Source organism: Ambystoma mexicanum, chromosome 9, assembly GCF_040938575.1.
Source record: "Ambystoma mexicanum isolate Mex_15411 chromosome 9, UKY_AmexF1_1, whole genome shotgun sequence".
NCBI lineage: Eukaryota > Metazoa > Chordata > Amphibia > Caudata > Ambystomatidae > Ambystoma > Ambystoma mexicanum.
The window spans coordinates 660,757,354-660,776,857 of record NC_090931.1 but is presented as its reverse complement, the minus strand read 5'-3'; the positions used below and the strand labels follow the sequence as shown (position 1 = coordinate 660,776,857).

The window sequence follows — 19,504 nt, the reverse complement described above, 5'->3', positions numbered from 1 at the left end:
TTTCCTTGTGTGCTTTGCTTCGCTCTGTGTGCTTTCATGATCCACCTTTTATCCATGTGGGGAAGCTTAGTGGAAGTCAGGTGTGAGTGTCGGTCAGTAATTGCCTGACCTCACCTGACCATTACACGTCAGGTATACTGCTCGGGTGTTAGCCTGTTTTCTCCCAGAGCGGGCTGTCCTTGTGAATGTGTTTGTGTAGGAAAGGGGGAGGGGGGGTAAAGTTCCTACGTATCCTACCTGGTAGGATGGGGTAAAGCTGTTACAGGGAAGGGGATACCACACTCACCATCCAGTGTCCCACTCCCCAAAGACCCCTCACCCAGGTGATCCTCCCACACTGGTCCACCCCCAGGAACTGGATCCAAAAGCAATGGCTGTGTCCTGACCACCAAGGTGAGTAGAAATGACCTGGACACTAACCCAGGCAGAAAACAAGATAGAAGAGTTACAGAGGTACTAACACTGGAGAGACTAGGTCATAGTGTGAGGACACTTTAAAAACCCAGAGAAACTAACAATTATCCTTCAAAAAACAAATATACCACTTTAAAGCAGAATCCTTGTACATGTCATGTTGAATGACTTCTCACAGTGACATTCTTCTGGCAGAGCAAAGGCGACTACCCGTGAGGACAAAACACAGTAGCCTACCTAATCTGTAGCTCTGGCATGAGTCCCTGTATCTCTTCACTTATTAGTGACTTTTCCCTGATGAGTCTTTATCTCGGGCCTCAGGGAGGCAAATTCCGGCTGAGCCCCAGAGAGACACTTAAGGCTCCCATGTTCAGGGATTATTCGTACCATTTTTACCCACACTGCCATACTTGTAATGAGGCCCTGTGAGAGAGATGTTGGATACAGATGTTACAATATAAAGTCATGGTGACTGCCTTCCTCAAAGAGTGAGGGCTGCAGTTGCCATAACCAGGTACAAGCTTTTTTTGTGAATGCTGTCGAGGCACCCGGAGAGAGCGCCTCGAAGAAGCCTGCAAGAATTGAATATGCTAGCCTGAGTGATTGGGTGGCAACCACAAGTTTAAACCGATTCACTCCTGTAATTGGACGCAGAGTTTCCACTGTGCAATGTTTACTTTATGGAAACTATCATGTTTTCCAGACAACTCTGTATAATTCATCTGATTTTCACAAATGTACCATATAGTATTCTGTTGTACATATGCAATCTTTTGTTCTTTGCTTTGCATAGTAAATCCATTCTACAAAAGCAGAGCATTACTTGAAAGTGGAAAAGCCAGATTAGCATGCATAGTTGACCCAACTACTTCTCTTTTAGGGTAAAAAGAATGAATTTGTTTCAACCACACCTCACCGACTGAGAAAGCGCCTATCAGGTGAGTATTGAGATAGGATCTTTAGGCTAATCAGTTGCAACCTCTTTACAGTTTATTTTTTGGGTGAATGTTTGCTCTTTAAATGTGCGCTTTCATGAGACATAAGTTCTTTCATTTGCCCAGAATTGTGGCGCTGAATCAAACCGGGGTTTCACTCGTCTTTATGATGGGTTTAATTCATGAGCGGACATGTTCCAGACACTGACAGTGGAAGATATTTGATTTCTTGGGGACCATGTCTCCTAGTGCATGGGTGTGGTTGGACTGTAGGGGCTCCTCCTTTTACACCTCTGCTGGGAAATGGTACACATCTATTTGAACCCATCACAGTGGGTTGCAGCGACCATTAAGACTGGGGAAGGTATGCACTCCACGAGACAACAAACATTGCAATACCAACCCTCCTTCAACCAGATTCTGAGTTTGTGATGCATGTAGAGCCAAGACAGGAAGCATGAAGAGTCTCCTGGGTAAAATATTCATAAGCATCATTTTATGGGGTGAATAGAACTTAAAATGATACAGCTTTGTTCAGCCCTACTTGGGAGTTACCCCAAAAGTTGACCTGTGCCAGCATAGTGAAATAGGTTGCACTTCATGCACATGTTGGGGAGATTTATAATTGTTTTGCTTCATCCCCTCTTCTAGTGAGACCCCTAGCACTTTTTGCTTCACTTCTGGACCTTTTTCTGTCAATCCTGAATGAGTGGAGCCTTTTTCCTCTCATTCGTTTTTGCGGGCACTGTCCTTTGGAACTCTATTCTTTGTATTCTACCTGTTCTGCTTCATATCTCAAGGCATCTGTGTTTTACTACTGCAGCACACAGCTCCTTATGGACAGTGTTGCTGGGGACCCTTAGGGTCCTCCTTTAAGATTATTTTTATGTATCCTCAAATACTACAGTTCCTAGTATCTCTCCCAAAAGGAGAGATTTGCACACACCACCTTCAGTGGAGTGCCAAAGTGTGAGAAACATGAAGGTGTCTAACTCACTAGTCCCCGGGGATCTGTCATCCAGGTGGCCAGGACACAGCCATCGCTTTTGGATCCAGTTCCTTGGTGTGGACCAGTGCGGGAGGATCACCTGAATGAGGCGTCTTGGGGAACATGAACACTTTCTCACAGACAGCCACTGTGAGTGATAACTGTGTCATGGCCACAGGCCCCAGGACACACAAACCACACCAACTACTAGTGATGGGGGCAATGGGTCACATGTCCCACTCATGTCCCTTTGGGACTCATAGGCACAGGGGCACTGGCTGGACTCAGTCCTGGCGCCTTTGGCGCCAGGCTCATATAAAGAAGTGAGCAGGAACAATTTATTTCAGTGCAGGAGTGCTTTTATTTCACAAGAACTTTCCAGGTGCTGAAAGCCTTTATTCCAGAACATGCACTTTACTGGGGTGTGGCTCCCTAGGCTGGGTCTTGACGTGCTGACTCAGGGAGTGGCAGGGTGTGGCAAACCGGCTGAAGCTGGTGGGCATGGCTTCTGAGGCTCAGCTATATAAGCTGCTCCATCCTTCAGGCCGGTGCTTCGCGTTACATTGCACCTCCGTGCAACGAGACGCTCACCACCGCCAGGACCAGCAACAGACTTACCTCGTACAATCCTGTTCTGCAACTGCTTGCTTACCTGGAACCTGGTGCTCATCTACACGGCAGCAGTCCATCTTCCTGACAACAGCCGCTTGCTTACCTGGACTCCAGTTCTCATCTACACAGCAGCAGACCATCTTTCAGGCAACACACCGAGCTTGATCCCGACGCCGCAGCACCCGCGGTCTTCATTCCAAGAAAGCCGAATTCCTGAAAAGAAGACAAGACAAGGTTAGAACAACTACCGACACGTAATCTTGGGTTGCGCTGCAATTAATACTCACGCACACACTTAGAGGTTACTTACCAGTTACCAGACCATCGTAACTACTCTCCTCTTATCTCCGGTACTGCTTCAACCTCTGCAGCGACCGCCGGAAGGACAACATCACCTGCATGGGGAAAGAGCAGAGAAAGAGACATTATACACTGAACAGACACTAGATTAACAACGAACTTCACCAATACAATAACGAAAAGTCGAAAAACTAGCAGGTGGGTGAAAACAATGGAAACACTTACCAGCAAGAGAAGTGGACTAGCCGCAGCCGGCCTGGGCTACCACGACAAGGGACCAGTGAAGGAACTCAGTCCATTAGACAAGCGCCCCTGCCAGAAGCAGCAGGACGGATAACCTGCCATTATCATTCAACAGGTGAACCCTCCAGAGTTAGTGCATCCCCTGGGAAGGCACATCTTGGGAGAAGAGATCTGAATAGGGGGTCAGGGATGTAAGCTGCATACTTACAACTCCCTTATATTTACTCAGGAATCGCACTGTCCCGCCGCAACCATTCGCATAGGCGCAGAGGGTGAAGCCAGACAAGAGAGGTTTCATCCCTCGTAGGGCTGCAACCGTGCCCCAATGCCTCCGCAGAGACCAGGTGACTGTAACAAACGGACTAATACAAGAGCCGTATACCTGACATGTCACAACAACACGGTCAGGCAATTGCAGATCATTATACACACCTGACTTCATCACACTTCTCTACACCGATAAAAGTTAGAGCATATATGCACACTCTGAGCGAGGCAGGATGCACGAGGAGACAGCAGTTCCAAGATGGCAATTTAATACAAGGAGAAAGACAGCAAGACCAGAGAGGGTCACAAAGAGGGAAATGCCCTTGAACTATAAAGACTACTACTTTTGTGAACCTTGAAACATAAGAAACCGAAGGCCAGGAACGAAGGCTGATCAAACCTATACAGTGTGTCGGAGGTACCCGGGGTTCTCCCGCGTCGATAACCCAGGTGGGGAGGAGCGATTGCCGCTGTGGTACTGTCCTTTGCTCCTACAACAAAGCGGCGTAAGAAAAGACAGCACATCCGGTGTGTCAGAGAGACTGATACCAAACCAGCTTGTGTTTTGAACCAAGGTTGCAAACGGCACTTTGTATGAAGAGAACAGTGTGTGAGGCGTTTGCGATTAGCAGCGAGAATATAATTGGAAACTAACCAGAGTAACTGGACTTTGAGAGGTCAAACCAAGATACCATTTAGAGAGCGGTCTGGCGCCATGAGGGCGCTCATTCAAAAGTCTCTGATAAGTATCCAACTGATGCTGAATGTAAGAAAAGGAAGATTGAGATCGAAGTGGTCATGCAAAGGGTCAAGCTAAACCCCATGCACATTCAAAAGTCTTCGATAGTTTGAAATACATCACAGTTGGTTTGAGCCCGGCTGAGGGGGATCTGGGGTGAACCGTGAGTCACCCACGAAAGAACTCTCGGACATTGGGGGTAAAGGGATCTGAGCACGACTGAGGGGGGGCGTTCAGGGTGAACACCCTACTTGAAAACTGACGGAGAAAGTATGTTTCCTTGTTATTTTTGTACAGCAGGCACTCTGAGTCAAGAGACTTTCCAAGGATAAAGGTGCTTGGATACAGAAGGTACTGTACTGTGGAAATGGAACTGTATCCACGTGCCGCAGTGCCAGAGTGTATGCTTTGCTAGAGTGACCCGCGTTGCCCCGTGCTGAAAATGTGGGGAAGAGGACAACGACCCAATCATCCTGACTTATCATTTTGTGAACACTTCTTTCTTTATAATGAACTTATCCCCACTCTATTTGTAAATTAGTGGTAAGGATTGGCAATAGGTTTTTTTTAGTATAGGCCCTTTTATGTTGGCAAGACTCTACTAGGACTGCTTTCTTTATTATTTGATGGGCATAGCTTGCTCCAATTTTTAGATTTAGGTTTAGATTGACGTTTATCATACCCTTGCAAAAGTTCAATAAACACCCTTGAACTGTGGTCACTTGTCAGTCGTACTATTGCCACCATGTGTTCCTTACAAAAGGGATAACTAGTATCCCCATTCTCTCTGCTCCAGTGACTTTTTAGTCACACAATCACCTAGTTATGGTTGGTGGCAGTGGACGTGTTATACCAACTATTGTGTATTTTTTGTATTGCAGTCTATGTCCATAGCCTCAGTGCACAATGGGGGCACCCAATTACCAACTTGGGGCCTACCTTCTTTTTTCGCCATTACTAGCATGGTTATTCTTTGTTAGCCCTTCTGCCATTCTGGGAGGGGGAGGTCTGTGTGTGTTTTGCCTTTAGCGGGAACGAGTAGTTATCCCCGCCTAGGCTCCAGAGTGTCTGGGCAGGCAGGAATAGTGGAGGAATTTTCCACCCCCCTGTCATTTGTCTGCCAGAGTGCCTGAATAGGTCCAGCTCGCACAGGGGATCTGACTGTCCTGATTGGACAGCCAAATGCCCCTTTCTGTAAAATGCTGAGAGAGATTGCAGAGGAGTGTGTGCAGGAACTGTATAAAAGGTCAGGCTTTTGGAGTGAAAAGCAAGTCAACCACTGGAAAAGAAGACGATGACCAGAGATGCCTGCAAACCCTTTGCAACACTGTGAAATAACCACTGCATTTATTATGCAACAGAGGAGCTCCGAAGAGAGCGTTGCCTTCCCTTTGGCTGGTGGGAACAACAAGTCCCAAGATGAACTTTGAAATGACCCATCTCCCGAGGTCCTAGGCGCTTCCAGAGCTGTGGAACCCCAATACCAGGAGACCTGCTGCGCATTTCGAGTGCATCGTCGTGTAAAGGCTGAATCCATCCAATTCTTTGCTGAACCCGTATGGACACTCCAGAGATCCGATCCAACTCACCCAGACCCCCCTCACCAGAGTGTGGGACTGCAGGAAGTGAAGAAGATTGACTGGGCGATCCGTGTCCTTTGTTGGTGCTGCAGATCAGGTGTGTATTGAGATAGGATCCAAAACCGCAGATAGAACCAAGAAGTTGCTGAAAGTTGTGCTACAGGTCCTTCCTCGAGACTGCTGCTGAGAGATCCTGTCCATTGTCGTGCCTTCCGTCACCAGACCAAGGAATTAGGAGGTCCGGTCCAAAGCTGCAACATCGCGGGACATCCAGCATGAACATTTTCTACTAACCTAAGGTACTTTGGGGAAAAGGGTTTTGCTTACCTGATTCCAAGAAGTCACTCCAGTCGAGGGCAACACAGTCTTACCTCCGACTCAAGCTGCTGCTTGTGTCCCCTTTTCAAGTCCGTTTTAAGGTCTCCTTTGTTAGTTGTTGACTTGCTGCTTCAATAACTCTAGAAACTGAAAGAAATCCACAAGAACTCTTCATTGTTCGCTGATTGTCAAGACTTCAAGCCCTCTACAAACTGCCTTTTAGCTAGGTTTGCGTTTTTGGACTTAAAAGACTTACTAGGTGAAGAAACTTTCTCTAGAACCTTGAACTAAGCTCTGGCTACACTAACAATTTTTCTCCCTTTAAGTGACTTTGCTATATGTGTTTGCAGAGTAAATGTACTACCGTATAAACCGTTGAAAACTGCATGAGTGCACAATAACCGATAATACAATAACATTGTCTTTTCCCTTTCTAACGTTGCTACAAATGTAACCGTGAACCAAAACAAGCATGAAAGTGCCCTTTGAATTGTATTCTCAAGTATTCCTAAGTGTTCTACTGTAAGCGTCTGACGTGTTTAAAGTGATTCTGGTGTAAATATAATAATTATATACTTTTTATATAAATCTATGTGTAAGTGCTTTTTTGTTTTGCCCGTTTAACTAAGGTTCAGGGCCTCATGCCAATTTTAACGGTAAGCTGCCTCCAAACTCTGGTCCGGGTCTGTGGTCCCTGAATGGGGAAATACCGGGCCATTCCGACTTTGGAGGGCCCGGTATTTCCCCATTCAGGGGACCCGGACAATCCCCATTCCCATTTGAGCCACCATAGGGCTCAATGGGAATGGGGAGCATGTTAACAACGGGCCCGTTAATGACAGGCCCGTTGTTAACATGCTAGTCCCCTCGCGGGACCCGCAAAGGACGTCTGGCCCGACCAGACGTCCAGACCGGGTCCCGCTAGGGGACCGCGTAATAGGGCGGAATGGGTTTAATGGCGTCGGGACCTTTACTTTACTGGCGCCGTTGAACCCATTCCGCCAGGGTCGTAATGAGGTCCTCAGTGTACTTACCTACAGGTCACATCTTCCTGTTAAGATAAGCCTGACTGCTCTGCACTCTACCAAGGTCCTGATCTAGTGCAGACTGATTGTGTATCTACAAACCACTGAGATAGCTTACTAAAGTCTTACTACCAGTAGGACTTTATGAAAACTCCCCTAACAGTAAGTAGACAACAAACATTCATCCATTCAGATGAGTTTACAAAAGCAACGATTGTCTCCCAGGGTTGATGGTAGTGACTGGAAACTAGACCATTGCTCCAAGGATGAGAATGCCGCTTACTTGGGGGCATTGTAGCTGGTGAAACCTTGCCAGATGGTGGGGTGCGCCAGAGCTTGCGTGAGAAATGCTGCTTACTGTTCCTTTTAAAATATGGAAGTTGTATCTCGGCTATAAAGCTCGTCCATCGCATTTCTGCAATGATTTCCAATATCACTCAGTGGAGATTGTGCCATACTATATATGCCACCCCCTTCATGTTGATTTCTTGTCTGTAGCACCAGCCCTGCGTTCAGAGAGTGAGAGCGACTACTCTGACTCTGGCTCAGAAGGGGAATCGCCAGACGAGCGGGAGGAGAGTGCTGGCGAAGCAGTATCCAATCGAAAGACACCCATTAAGGCTGCTGCAACGCAGGTTGCCAACAAAACACCAGCCAAGAAAGCTAAGCAAGCTGCTGCGGTATGTGAAGGATATGGACATTATCATTTTTGTAGGAGGAACACCATCAATCTAGAACTGTTTCTTAACCGGTGGTGGTTTTTTGGAATTAAATGTACAGCTTTCTTCATGATCATGTATGGTTAGTTTTGCTACAGTGATATTTAGGACTGTTTCACTTTTGTATGCACTGCTCTCCCAAGGCACCACCGCCATTCTCGTATTGCTTGGTCACTGCTCAGTAAGTGTAGACTGTGAATCGGGTCATGTTGACATAAACTCCCATACATACTGCGCACAAGCACTAAATGCTGTGTCAGGTGGCTTGCCTCTAAATCGTCTATACTGTTTCACAGTCAAATTTACATGACCACTCACACACCCACTACCTGGAACACAAGGTGTCAGTCAAGGGAATGTTTGTTTTCAATAGTTTCCTTCATATTATTGTAAGGGTGATCTTTTGCTCTTCACAAAAAGACAAATAATGTTCCTGTACTGATATGGCAAGGCTCTCTGAGGAGGATATGGGAAGATAGAAGGTTTTGTTTTAATCTTCAGTTGTGCACAGCTCATGGACCTCAAAAATGAATGTAAAATCCTCTTGTCTGTTTTAGGCTCAGCTAGTAGAAGAGTACTTTGAAGCTCACAGCAGCTCAAAGGTGCTGACCTCTGATAGAACGTTACAGAGGTTACGGACACCCAAACTTGACCAGGTAAGTTATGTTGGTCCAGTAAAAGTCATTTACTTTGTGAGGACTACTGTATAGCCTTCTCCCTGTGTATGTAAATTCAACTCGCTTCAGCAAAGAGTGAAGTCTGCTTTGAAAAAAAACACTTCAATGAAATAATATGACTGTCCTGTTTATGATAGATTTTAAGACCCTGAAACACATTTTCTCAAAGTTTGGCTAGAAATAGACAATGCATACAAATCAGTTTTGGAAAATGGTTGTAAATGATTGTCCACCTATATTAAACTATAAGGCTTAAATGACAATAATGTGATGGTTAACTTAGCTGAGAGCATTAGAATGATTTAGCATGTAGTTGTAGGAATTTAATCAAGGAGTAGCCAAGAGTATACAGTCCGAGAGGTAAGCAGAGGTAAGCAATCACAAAATTAGTGGTCACATAATATAGCTACATACCTCCCACTTTCTGCTTTGTTTTTGATGAAGCAGATCTCAGAACTACTCCACTGAAAGCGAGGAAGACTGCATCAGTGTTAGGCCACGCAGTCCTATTGGCTCTCCTTTTGCTAACTTTAGTAGTTCCCTGTACATTTTGTTGGCTTTTTGGCATCCTGACTTATTTTTGCTGACATACATCTACTGACGTCTGCCTGAAAGCTGAAACTGTATTTTTTGAAAATGTGCCCTCGGTTGCCTAGTGGCTACCAGGGCAGGGGTTCTCCCAAAGCAGACCGTTTTGTCATTGGGTAGGTGTTCTTACCCACAGTGTGGTGGACCATAGCTTTGTGGCAGCTGTGTGTTTTACTTTGACTTCACCGCTCTGGTAGCCACATAGTCCCTGAAAAAGAGCAAAGGGACTACTAAGGCATTTTAAGTCCTGTGGCCTTCCCATTTTATTGGCATTGGGAATATGCATGTTTTTAATAAGGGGTGTGCTGTTTTGAATGTTCTGACTATGCAAGGCCTGTGCAGAGTGGAGTTTGGATGGCCCATCCTGTTCAGATTTCTGCATAAACGTTGAAAGTGCAGAGATGTTGACTGACTGGGCTAATTCCCAGCTCTATTTGTCTGTCTCTCTGTCTGTGTGTGTGTGTCTCTCTCTCTCTCTCTCTCTATCTCTATCTCTCTGTCTCTGTCTGTCTCTCTCTGTCTCGCTGTATGTGTCTCTGTCTATCTCTTTGTCTAGAGACACTCCAAACGATTGCAGGTGGGATCATCTAATCGATTTGGCGAAAGGTGCTGGAGAGACCTCTTGAGTCTGGCTGTGCTTCTGAATGCTCATGCTCATGCTCCTGTGGGTGAAACGTTGCCTCTTTGTCCACTGACTTTGTGCTCCTTCCTGCTACTTGATCCAGCTTCCTCGACCCACGATACTCGCTGGACCTTACGTGGAAGTCCCTGCTGCCTGCTTGAACTAGCGTCATTGTTGCTGCTGCTTAAAGCTGGCTACGACTGCTGCTCCTTGTGGGACATCCTGTCCTGCTCCCCATTGTCCTCACCGGAGCTGCCTGTCATCAAATTCAAGGTTCACTGTTGTGCTTCTGTACAGCTGTCCTGCTCTCCCCTTTGTAAGTTGCCTGAATGGGGACATCTGACGCCACAAGCAAGGTTTTCTTTTTTCTTTTTTAGCACAGCCGTTTCCAGACCCTGCAACAAACAATAGCTCTGCGACCAAAATTAAAACCCAACACCAGATCTGATCTTTGCACCTAGGACTCCTGGGCTTCCTAAATTTATTACAACTGGGGTCACATGCTTAGGAGGGGGACATTTGACCTTCAGTCTGTCGCTGATTATTTTCTCCAGGGTGTTGGGGCTTTGTGTCCAGTCCTTCTCCAAGGCAAGGATGTTGGTAACAGTTCTCAATTTTCGGCATAACCGCGAGCAGCCTACTGACTGTGTACTGTTAGTCTATGGGCAAACATTTAAGACTACCTAAACTAACTGTAGTACCTTTTACTGAGGAGTGAGGCAGCAGTGTGATAGCTGTAGCCTGTGGCAATGTTAAGTTTCCTTGCACCCAAGTATTTCTACTATGTCCATTGGAGGAGGAGCATGCATTGAACAGCTTGTGTTTAAAAACTCAGTGCGGCCGCAGAGCGGGCCGCAGAGTGATACCTGCAGTCTGTGGCAGTTCTTGCGGTCTAGAGCCTTTTTATGCAGTTTCAACCACCATTCAAGCCGAAGGTAGCTGTATGATTATGCTAGAACTCTAAGGTACAGTAAACTGCCATAGCCTGACGAGTCTCTTAATCCAAGTAGTCATCCCGGTTGATTTACCAGTTTTGAATTGTCTGCCTGGGTGAACTACCCGACCATAAAATCCAAACGACTCTGGTTCAGGAGCTCCCTCACCCCTCCCCCCTTGTCCCGCGTCCTTAAATCTACACCGTTTGTGACTGCTTGCTATCAACTCACCGGACTATGCTTGGTTGTTTGTTTTTGAGGTTTTCTGCCAATAGACAAACTGCGGTTCGCTACGCTTGTGGTGACGGGCTTGACTACTGTGGACAAAGTGAAGGTGTTGGGAGTCTCCGGCAAAGCAAGACTCGGCCGAGCAAGTCGCTTTCAGCACCTCAGCTCTCGGATTTCGACTCTTGGGAGGGCCAAGCGGGGTCTGCTTGCGTTACGCCTTTGACCCGCGTAAACCCGATCAGGGTATAGCTGAGTTCTGAGTGCAGTGTTTTTTTGAAGGTGCACGCTCTTCAACGCTAATTGATCAAAATAAAAACATTAAGGGACTGATCACCATGACAAAGAGCTACAATTTGCAGAGTGCCTCTGCAGGAATTGATATCCGAGCTCCTGAAATAGAGGAGTCAGGCGGCCGGGGCAAAACATTATTCCGGTAAATAGATCAGTATTCAGATTGCTGCCGGTGTGAAGGGGGGGTAAGGGAGGCTTTTTTTAGAAAGCAAAGCCTCTTCCCAAATGATGATCAACAACCTTCGAGCTCTGGTTTAGCCTCAACGTACATCTCTGCCCAGAGAGATTTGGGGGAATCTACACCCATTGGTCCAGCCCTGAAGCAATGCTTGTCCCTAAATCGGGACTATACCCTCACGGCCACATCTATTAAAAACACAATTCAGAATTATTTCCCCCTGGAGCATAATTCTATCGGGTCGAGTGCAAGGGAAATGGCGGGCAATGAGGTCCAGGCTCCAGTGAAGCCCCCGCAACAGGACCTGGCTCAGGATGACCGAAGAATTGACTTGTTGGAAGAAGAGTTGGTGAACTCTAACATCCTACCAAATCTAGACTCGTCGTTCGAATTGAATGCGATCTCAGCATTTTTGGATATGTCTAGACTGGCAAAAGACGTTCGGGAGAAAGCTACTTGGAGAGAGCAGGATGTTCTGGAGGAGGTAAGGAGAGGGAACAGTCCTCAGGAAGGGTCACAAAATATTTCAACAATGACAGCCCTCAACTTTGTTTTACATTCCCTTGTGAATGTCTTTGAAAAACATCAAATCCGAAGTTCAACAACACTCGGGATTCCTGTTGGAGACCACCAAGGATCTGGAAACAAATGACAGCTCTTTGGTGACTCTTAAATCAGCTGTGAATGACTCCATTAAAGAAATTCTCTCCGAATTCCGCAAACCATCTGCAATTCCATCACATAAACTGGACGCATTAACTTCCAACTGGGAGGAAGCTAGGGAAGTCTTGGCAAACCTGAATCAAAATGTATTGCAAGTCAACAGTGATTTACTTCTAGGACAATGCTCGAGATGCTCTAAGCGGTCTCAGGTTACTTTGGCAAACCAGGAAATGGATGATACTCCACTCTCAATCTCGACTATGGATGAATTTATACAGTTAGTTCAATTGGTCGAGAATGAAGAGGCTGCCTGATCCCTGGCTGGACAGCCGTTGGAGGAAGGGGTCTCGGCCATAAACGAACCGAAAGCTCAACCTCAAAAAAGAAGAAAGAAAAGTAATGGGAAGTCCAAAAGAAAACTGAGAAAACAACTCCAGGCAGCAAGCAAAGCCTCCGATTCGGAAGTTACAACTGAAGATATCATAAAAGGCGTCCCGATAATAAAAAAGATAAAGAATCAATCATGTGCCACCAATCGATTTATCCGCAATCTTAAAGGGCAAACAGCTGAGTCCTCTGAGAAAATTAAAATTCGAAAGGAAGGAAAGACCATAAGAAACTTTTAAAAGAAGCTTAATGTAACCCTCTTCCCCTAATTTGTCCATAAATGAGCAAGAAGTGGGACAGCTTACAGTGGGGATTCAAACGGAGCCGATTAAACATCCCTTAAGGATCGCTCCTATCTTCTTAAAAGCTAAGCCCCCTGTAAAGATTGCGCCAATCTTCTTAAAATCTAAGCTAAAGGGGGTGAGCAACATTACGATAACGTCTGTTGCAATGGGAGGCTATACTGAGTTACTGAGTACAGAGGGAGTGGGTCCAAATCAATTTGTCGATATAGAATCTAACTCCATTAGTTCTAAATCTTCTGTCGAAAAGCCTTTGTTTGCAGGGGTAGTCCAGAGAGAGAAGAAAGGTGAAGTGGAGTGCACTTCACAGAGCAGAAGTATGGAGCAATCAGGGGACCACAAAATGGAAAAGCATGAGATGGTACCTCGTGGACTGAATCTGTATCTGTCCCGCTCCACGACTAATAATAAGGGGAAAGCTCAGCTGAATTGATCAGCGATTCTGGCAGCGATCAAAGCTATTCCAAGCCTAAAATACATCACAACGATGGACATCGACCAAGTTGGATTTCCATACCTGCCCAACACTGATACTGCAGAACTTGTGCTGAAATCTAGGCTAGGATTGGACTCTATATTGAGAGCAAGTTCAGAGTGGACTTGGAGGGGGTTCTTGATCACAGAAGTCTTTCAGATCTGTCTGATCCAACTCCAACCCCTCATCGAAACACAGAGCTGCGCCCCCATTCTAATGAAACGACGAAAGCCTCAAATTCACCACCAAAAGTTTTGGAAATGGTTTCAGAGATAGTTTCCCAGATTCTTCGTAAACTGGGTATGGCGGAACAGCACCTCTTACTAGCTCTACGATTAGAACTCTCATGGAACTCTACGGGATCTAATTCCTTTTGTAATGAGGCCATGAAACGTTACACATTCGTGTCATTTGATTTGATATTTTTCCAAGAAACATGGTTGACAAGGTTGTTTGACATCTTACCATCAATTGGCCAGAGCAGTGGAGGTGGGCCGTCCTATTGGTGGTCTGTGTGTTATGTGCAGAAATTAGGTATTCAGGGGCTCAGTTTTACTTTCTGAAGAAGTCACTGGGATTATGATAATTAGAGTTGTATCAAAGGATGGAGCTGGGGAGCAAGGTTGGTTCTCCAGCATGGGGTCTGGCATGGATTCACATGCTCATGAATATTCCCTGTCGTCCAGCTGGGAATCCTCGGTAAAGAAAAAATCAATATCAGTTTAGTTTCTGACCTGTCTTTCTTAGTAGTAACCAATCACTGATCTCTGGGTCATACTGCCCCCAGCCAATGACTGCCCTCTCCCTAAGCCCCGCCTCCGGCAGCCATCCTCAGATTTTTACTGCACGCTCAAGTGTTGGGAGTCCTCGTGTTTAGCTCTCGAGTTTTTTTACTGCGTTTTCACGCTTTTTCAGGAGAATTTCTCTTTTTTTCGGTTAATCGAGCCTCAAGCTCCACCGTTTCTACTTCTGATAACGGGGACCCGTTTCGGAATTTTTCTACGCCCCTCAAGGGTGAAGTTTTTGTCGAGTTTACACTTCTTGGAAGATTCCGGAAGATCTGCGGCCTACCTCAACGGACATGGCCCAGGACAAAGGGAGCTCGACGCCCGGATCCAAGCTGTTCAGGAACTGCCCTGGATGCGGACTACGTAACGTTTTCAAGGAGGACAAGCATTCGCGATGTCTCTACTGCCTGGCAGCGATCAAAACTATTCCAAGCCTAAAATACATCACAACGATGGACATCGACCAAGTTGGATTTCCATACCTGCCCAACACTGATACTGCAGAACTTGTGCTGAAATCTAGGCTAGGATTGGACTCTATATTGAGTGCGAGTTCAGAGTGGACTTGGAGGGGGTTCTTGATCACAGAAGTCTTTCAGATCTGTCTGATCCAACTCCAACCCCTCATCGAAACACAGAGCTGCGCCCCCATTCTAATCAAACGACGAAAGCCTCAAATTCACCACCAAAAGTTTTGGAAATGGTTCCAGAGATAGTTTCCCAGATTCTTCGTAAACTGGGTATGGCGGAACAGCACCTCTTACTAGCTCTACGATTAGAACTCTCATGGAACTCTAGGGGATCTAATTCCTTTTGTAATGAGGCCATGAAACGTTACACATTCGTGTCATTTGATTTGATATTTTTCCAAGAAACATGGTTGACAAGGTTGTTTGACATCTTACCATCAATTGGCCAGAGCAGTGGAGGTGGGCCGTCCTACTGGTGGTCTGTGTGTTATGTGCAGAAATTGGGTATTCAGGGGCTCAGTTTTACTTTCTGAAGAAGTCACTGGGATTATGATAATTAGAGTTGTATCAAAGGATGGAGCTGGGGAGCAAGGTTGGTTCTCCATCATGGGGTCTGGCATGGATTCACATGCTCATGAATATTCCCTGTCGTCTGGCTGGGAATCCTCGGTAAAGAAAAAATCAATATCAGTTTAGTTTATGACCTGTCTTTCTTAGTAGTAACCAATCACTGATCTCTGGGTCATACTGCCCCCAGCCAATGACTGCCCTCTCCCTAAGCCCCGCCTCTGGCAGCCATCCTCAGATTTTTACTGCACGCTCAAGTGTTGGGAGTCCTCGTGTTTAGCTCTCGAGTTTTTTACTGCGTTTTCACGCTTTTTCAGGAGAATTTCTCTTTTTTTCGGTTAATCGAGCCTCAAGCTCCACCGTTTCTACTTCTGATAACGGGGACCCGTTTCGGAATTTTTCTACGCCCCTCAAGGGTGAAGTTTTTGTCGAGTTTACACTTCTTGGAAGATTCCGGAAGATCTGCGGCCTACCTCAACGGACATGGCCCAGGACAAAGGGAGCTCGACGCCCGGATCCAAGCTGTTCAGGAACTGCCCTGGATGCGGACTACGTAACGTTTTCAAGGAGGACAAGCATTCGCGATGTCTCTACTGCCTCCATGAGGACAAGACGCACGTGGAGAAGGACTGTGCGTTCTGCAAGAACCTTTTGGAACGGACCAAACAAGATCGTCGTTCCCTCCTCGCCACCTGGCTGGAGAAGGGCACAGCAAGTGAGAAGGCGAAGAAGAAGTCTGAGCGGGCTTCTAAGTCCTTTGAGGTCGCCCTGGCGACGGGGGCCCAACAGAAGGCCAAGCACCGCGAGTCTGCGGGCTCTGGAAGCACCGAAAGATCGGGCTCTTCGGTTGCCAAGCAGGGCGCTACTTCCCCGGCACGTTCGACCATGAGCCAACGCTCTGGTTCGGGGAAGAGGAAGTCCGAGAACCCGGTAGGCCGCTGGAGTGGACCCGGTCGATCTCGAAGGGGGAGCGAGGCGCCGACCCTCCCCCCAAGGCGAAGGCCCAGAACGCACCTAAGGTTGTGAGGGCCTTGATTCACCCGGCTAAGGCCTCTACCGAAGTGGTCGCTGCGACCCTGGTGGAGCCGGCTGAGACTACGCCAATGGAAACGGCCTCTGGGCCCAGAGTATCCCTGCCGCCGCAGAGGGAATCCTCTTTCCAGCCCATCTCTAAGACCCCCGTGAAGCCCCCGGCTGAAAAAGAGGGGGGGGAGCTGGTGGCCATTACAGACTCAGAATCAGCCTCTGAGGAGGAACTGGTGGAGACCGAGAAGGGCCTCAACGAAAGGTCCATAGGCCTCAACGAGAGGTTCATAAACCTCAACGAGAGGTTCGAGAAGGTTCGATCCCAGGGGGCGGTCCCTGCTGACGTGATCGAAGATAGCGACGACGAACAGGGCCCAGTGGAGTGGCCATCCCGTCCGTCGCAGCCATTGCCCGAGCCCCAGGATAGCTCGGCAGCCATTTTGTTGGCAATCCAATCCTTATGTACCAAGATAAGGACGAGATTACCACGCACCCCGACGGAGGAGCCAGAACCAGGCCTGTCGGGAAGCCCTCCGAACAAGAAGAGGAGAGTCCACCCCGCTCCGCCCTTCGTGCCTGCGAGACCGGTGGAACCCTCATCCCCCGCGCCGGACCCTAGAGAGGATACGGCGACGGATACGGGGGGCAATGATACAGCGACGGTGGCAATGATACGGCGGACATCCCGTCGTCCTCACCCCCCTAACCCTGCGGGCATCCGCAGCCGACGAGGTTGTCTCTTTCCACGCCATGATAACCAGTGCATCCGAGCTCTTCCAGCTCTTCCCTGAAGAACAGAAAAAGCAGGGGTTTCTGTACCAACGACGGGAGGCTAGGAGGAAGACGGTCCTCGCGGTGCCCTTACTCAACGACATCTGGGATGAGGGGCTTGCTGTCCTCAAGAACCCTGCCATGACACCCACCAAGAGGGACAGGTACGAGAAGAAGTACCGAGTCCCCGATGCCGCCCCCTTGTGACTCAGGGCCCAGCCCACGCCGGACTCGGTCGTCTCGGCAGCGGCTAAGAAGAAGGCAGCGGGCGCGGCAGCTTCATCTCCACTTCCCCGCCGGACAGCGAGGGCAAGAAGTTGGACTCTATGGGACGACGAGTCATCTCGTCGGCGGCGACGACGATTAAGGCGGCCAATGCCTTAGCGATCGTGGCCTGCTGCGACAGGGAGCTCTGGTTCAAGATAGCTCCCCTGCTAGATTTCCTGCCTGATGAAAAGAGGGCAGAGGCCCTAGAAATTCTGCAGGAGGGCGAGGTGGCGTCGGATCACGCCATCACGGTGGCGACGGACATTGCCGATACCGGATTTCGCCAACTAGGCAACGGAGTTTGCCTCCGACGACGAGGATGGCTCAAGGCGACAGAATTTTGCCAGGACGTCCAGACCAGAGTGTTGGACATGCCGTTCGACGGCAACAACCTCTTTGGTAAGGCGTGGATGAGTCTCTACAGGCCATCAAGACCGACTCGGAGACGGCCCGGGCCCTTGGGTGCTTCAGCAGCGACGGCCCTTTCGGAGCCCCGGAGGCTGACGGGGTGCCTCCAAAGGATCCAGCGGTGGCTCCTCCACTTACCGCCAGGCAGCCCGCTCCTCTTCCCAGGGGGCCTACAGAGGTCGCGGCAAGCAAGGGGGTTCCCGCCGTCGTCGCCAAGGAGGCCAAGGCGGCAAGGCCGCTTCCAAGCAAGACTGACCCTGCCGGGTTGTCGGGCCCCCACCGAAGCACCCCGGTGGGAGGCCGGCTGACGAAGTTCGTCAGTGTGTGGGAGTCCATCTCCACCGATCGTTGGATGTTGGACACCCTGGCCAACGGGCACTCGCTGGAGTTCCTAAAGAAATGCCCTTGCATTCCTCAACTACTGTTGGAAGTGAAGGCAATGCTCAAGAAAGGTGCCATCGAGCTCGTCCCCAGGAGGCTCCGCGGCTCCGGAGTGTACGCAAGGTACTTCCTCGTCAGAAAGAAGACAGGCGGTTGGCGCCCCATCCTGGACCTGCGTCGGTTAAACAAATGCATCAAGGCGCAGAAATTCAGGATGGTCACCCTCCAGCACGTGCTGGGACAGCTGGAGGAAGGCGACTTCCTATCGTCGTTGGACCTGGAGGATGCTTACTTCCACATCCCCATTCTAAAAAGGCACAGGAAGTTCCTTAGGTTCGTGGTTCAGGGACACCACTACCAATTCAGAGCCCTACCGTTTAGATTAAAGTCGGCACCCAGGGTTTTCACCAAGTGCCTGGAACCTGTGGTGGCGCGGCTGCGCCTGCAGGGGATCCACAGCTACCCCTACCTGGACGACTGGCTAATCCGGGCAAGGTCAAGGGAACTCGCCGTCGATCATACCGCGAGGACTGTCCGGTTGCTCACGGAGCTGGGGTTCTCCATCAACTACCCCAAATCCCACCTGGTTCCATCGCAAGTAGCACTGTTTTTGGGAGCGAAGCTCGATACAGCGGAGCAATTGCCCTCCCCTTCAGAGGAGAGGACCAAGACCATCCTGGGCAAGGTGCGGCGCCTGTTAGCCACGGACGTGGCCAGGGTGAGGTCCATCAAGTCCCTTCTCGGGATGATGTCCTCATGCATCTACCTTGTGCCCCTTTGCAGACTTTGGATGCGTCCGCTTCAGGAGTTCCTCGACGCCCGCTGGTTTCAGGCGACGGGCTGCTTCGAGGACAGGATCCTTCTCGATGAGGAGTTCCGTCGGGGGATCCTGTGGTGGGGCACCCGGGCTCACCTCACTGCAGGCACGGACTTTCAAACCCCGGCGTTTCAGGAGACGGTGACTACGGACGCCTCTCTGGAGGGTTGGGGGGCCCACACCAGAGATCTCCACGCAAGAGGCCTTTGGCTCCCGGAGGAGAGGTCTCTTCACATCAACATCTTGGCGCTCCGAGCAGTGTTCTGGGTGCTCAAGTCGTTCCTCCCGTCCCTCAAGGACTAAGTGGTGAGGATCTTCACCGACAACACCACCACGATGTTCTACATACGGAAGCAGGGGGCACCAGATCCCCAGCCCTATCCAAGGAGGCCCAGGATCTGTGGCACTGGGCCTTCGCCCAGGGGATGTTTCTGGTTCCCTTACACCTGGCAGGAATAAAAAACACCATCGCCGACTCACTCAGCAGGGAGCTGCGCTCGTGCCACGAGTGGGAACTGCGGCA

General features: G+C 48.8%; 1 protein-coding gene across 2 annotated transcripts in view; it reads left to right on the top strand.

Annotated features, from left to right (window-relative positions):
- Nucleotides 1–19,504, top strand: part of ORC2 (origin recognition complex subunit 2) — a 369,154-nt gene that overhangs the window by 123,121 nt on the left and 226,529 nt on the right. For both annotated transcript variants that reach the window (XM_069615439.1, XM_069615438.1), the window contains exons 7-9: nt 1,295–1,352; nt 7,920–8,101; nt 8,698–8,796. In XM_069615439.1, the coding sequence (XP_069471540.1) occupies nt 1,295–1,352; nt 7,920–8,101; nt 8,698–8,796 (339 nt within the window). The remainder of the gene's footprint in view (nt 1–1,294; nt 1,353–7,919; nt 8,102–8,697; nt 8,797–19,504) is intronic.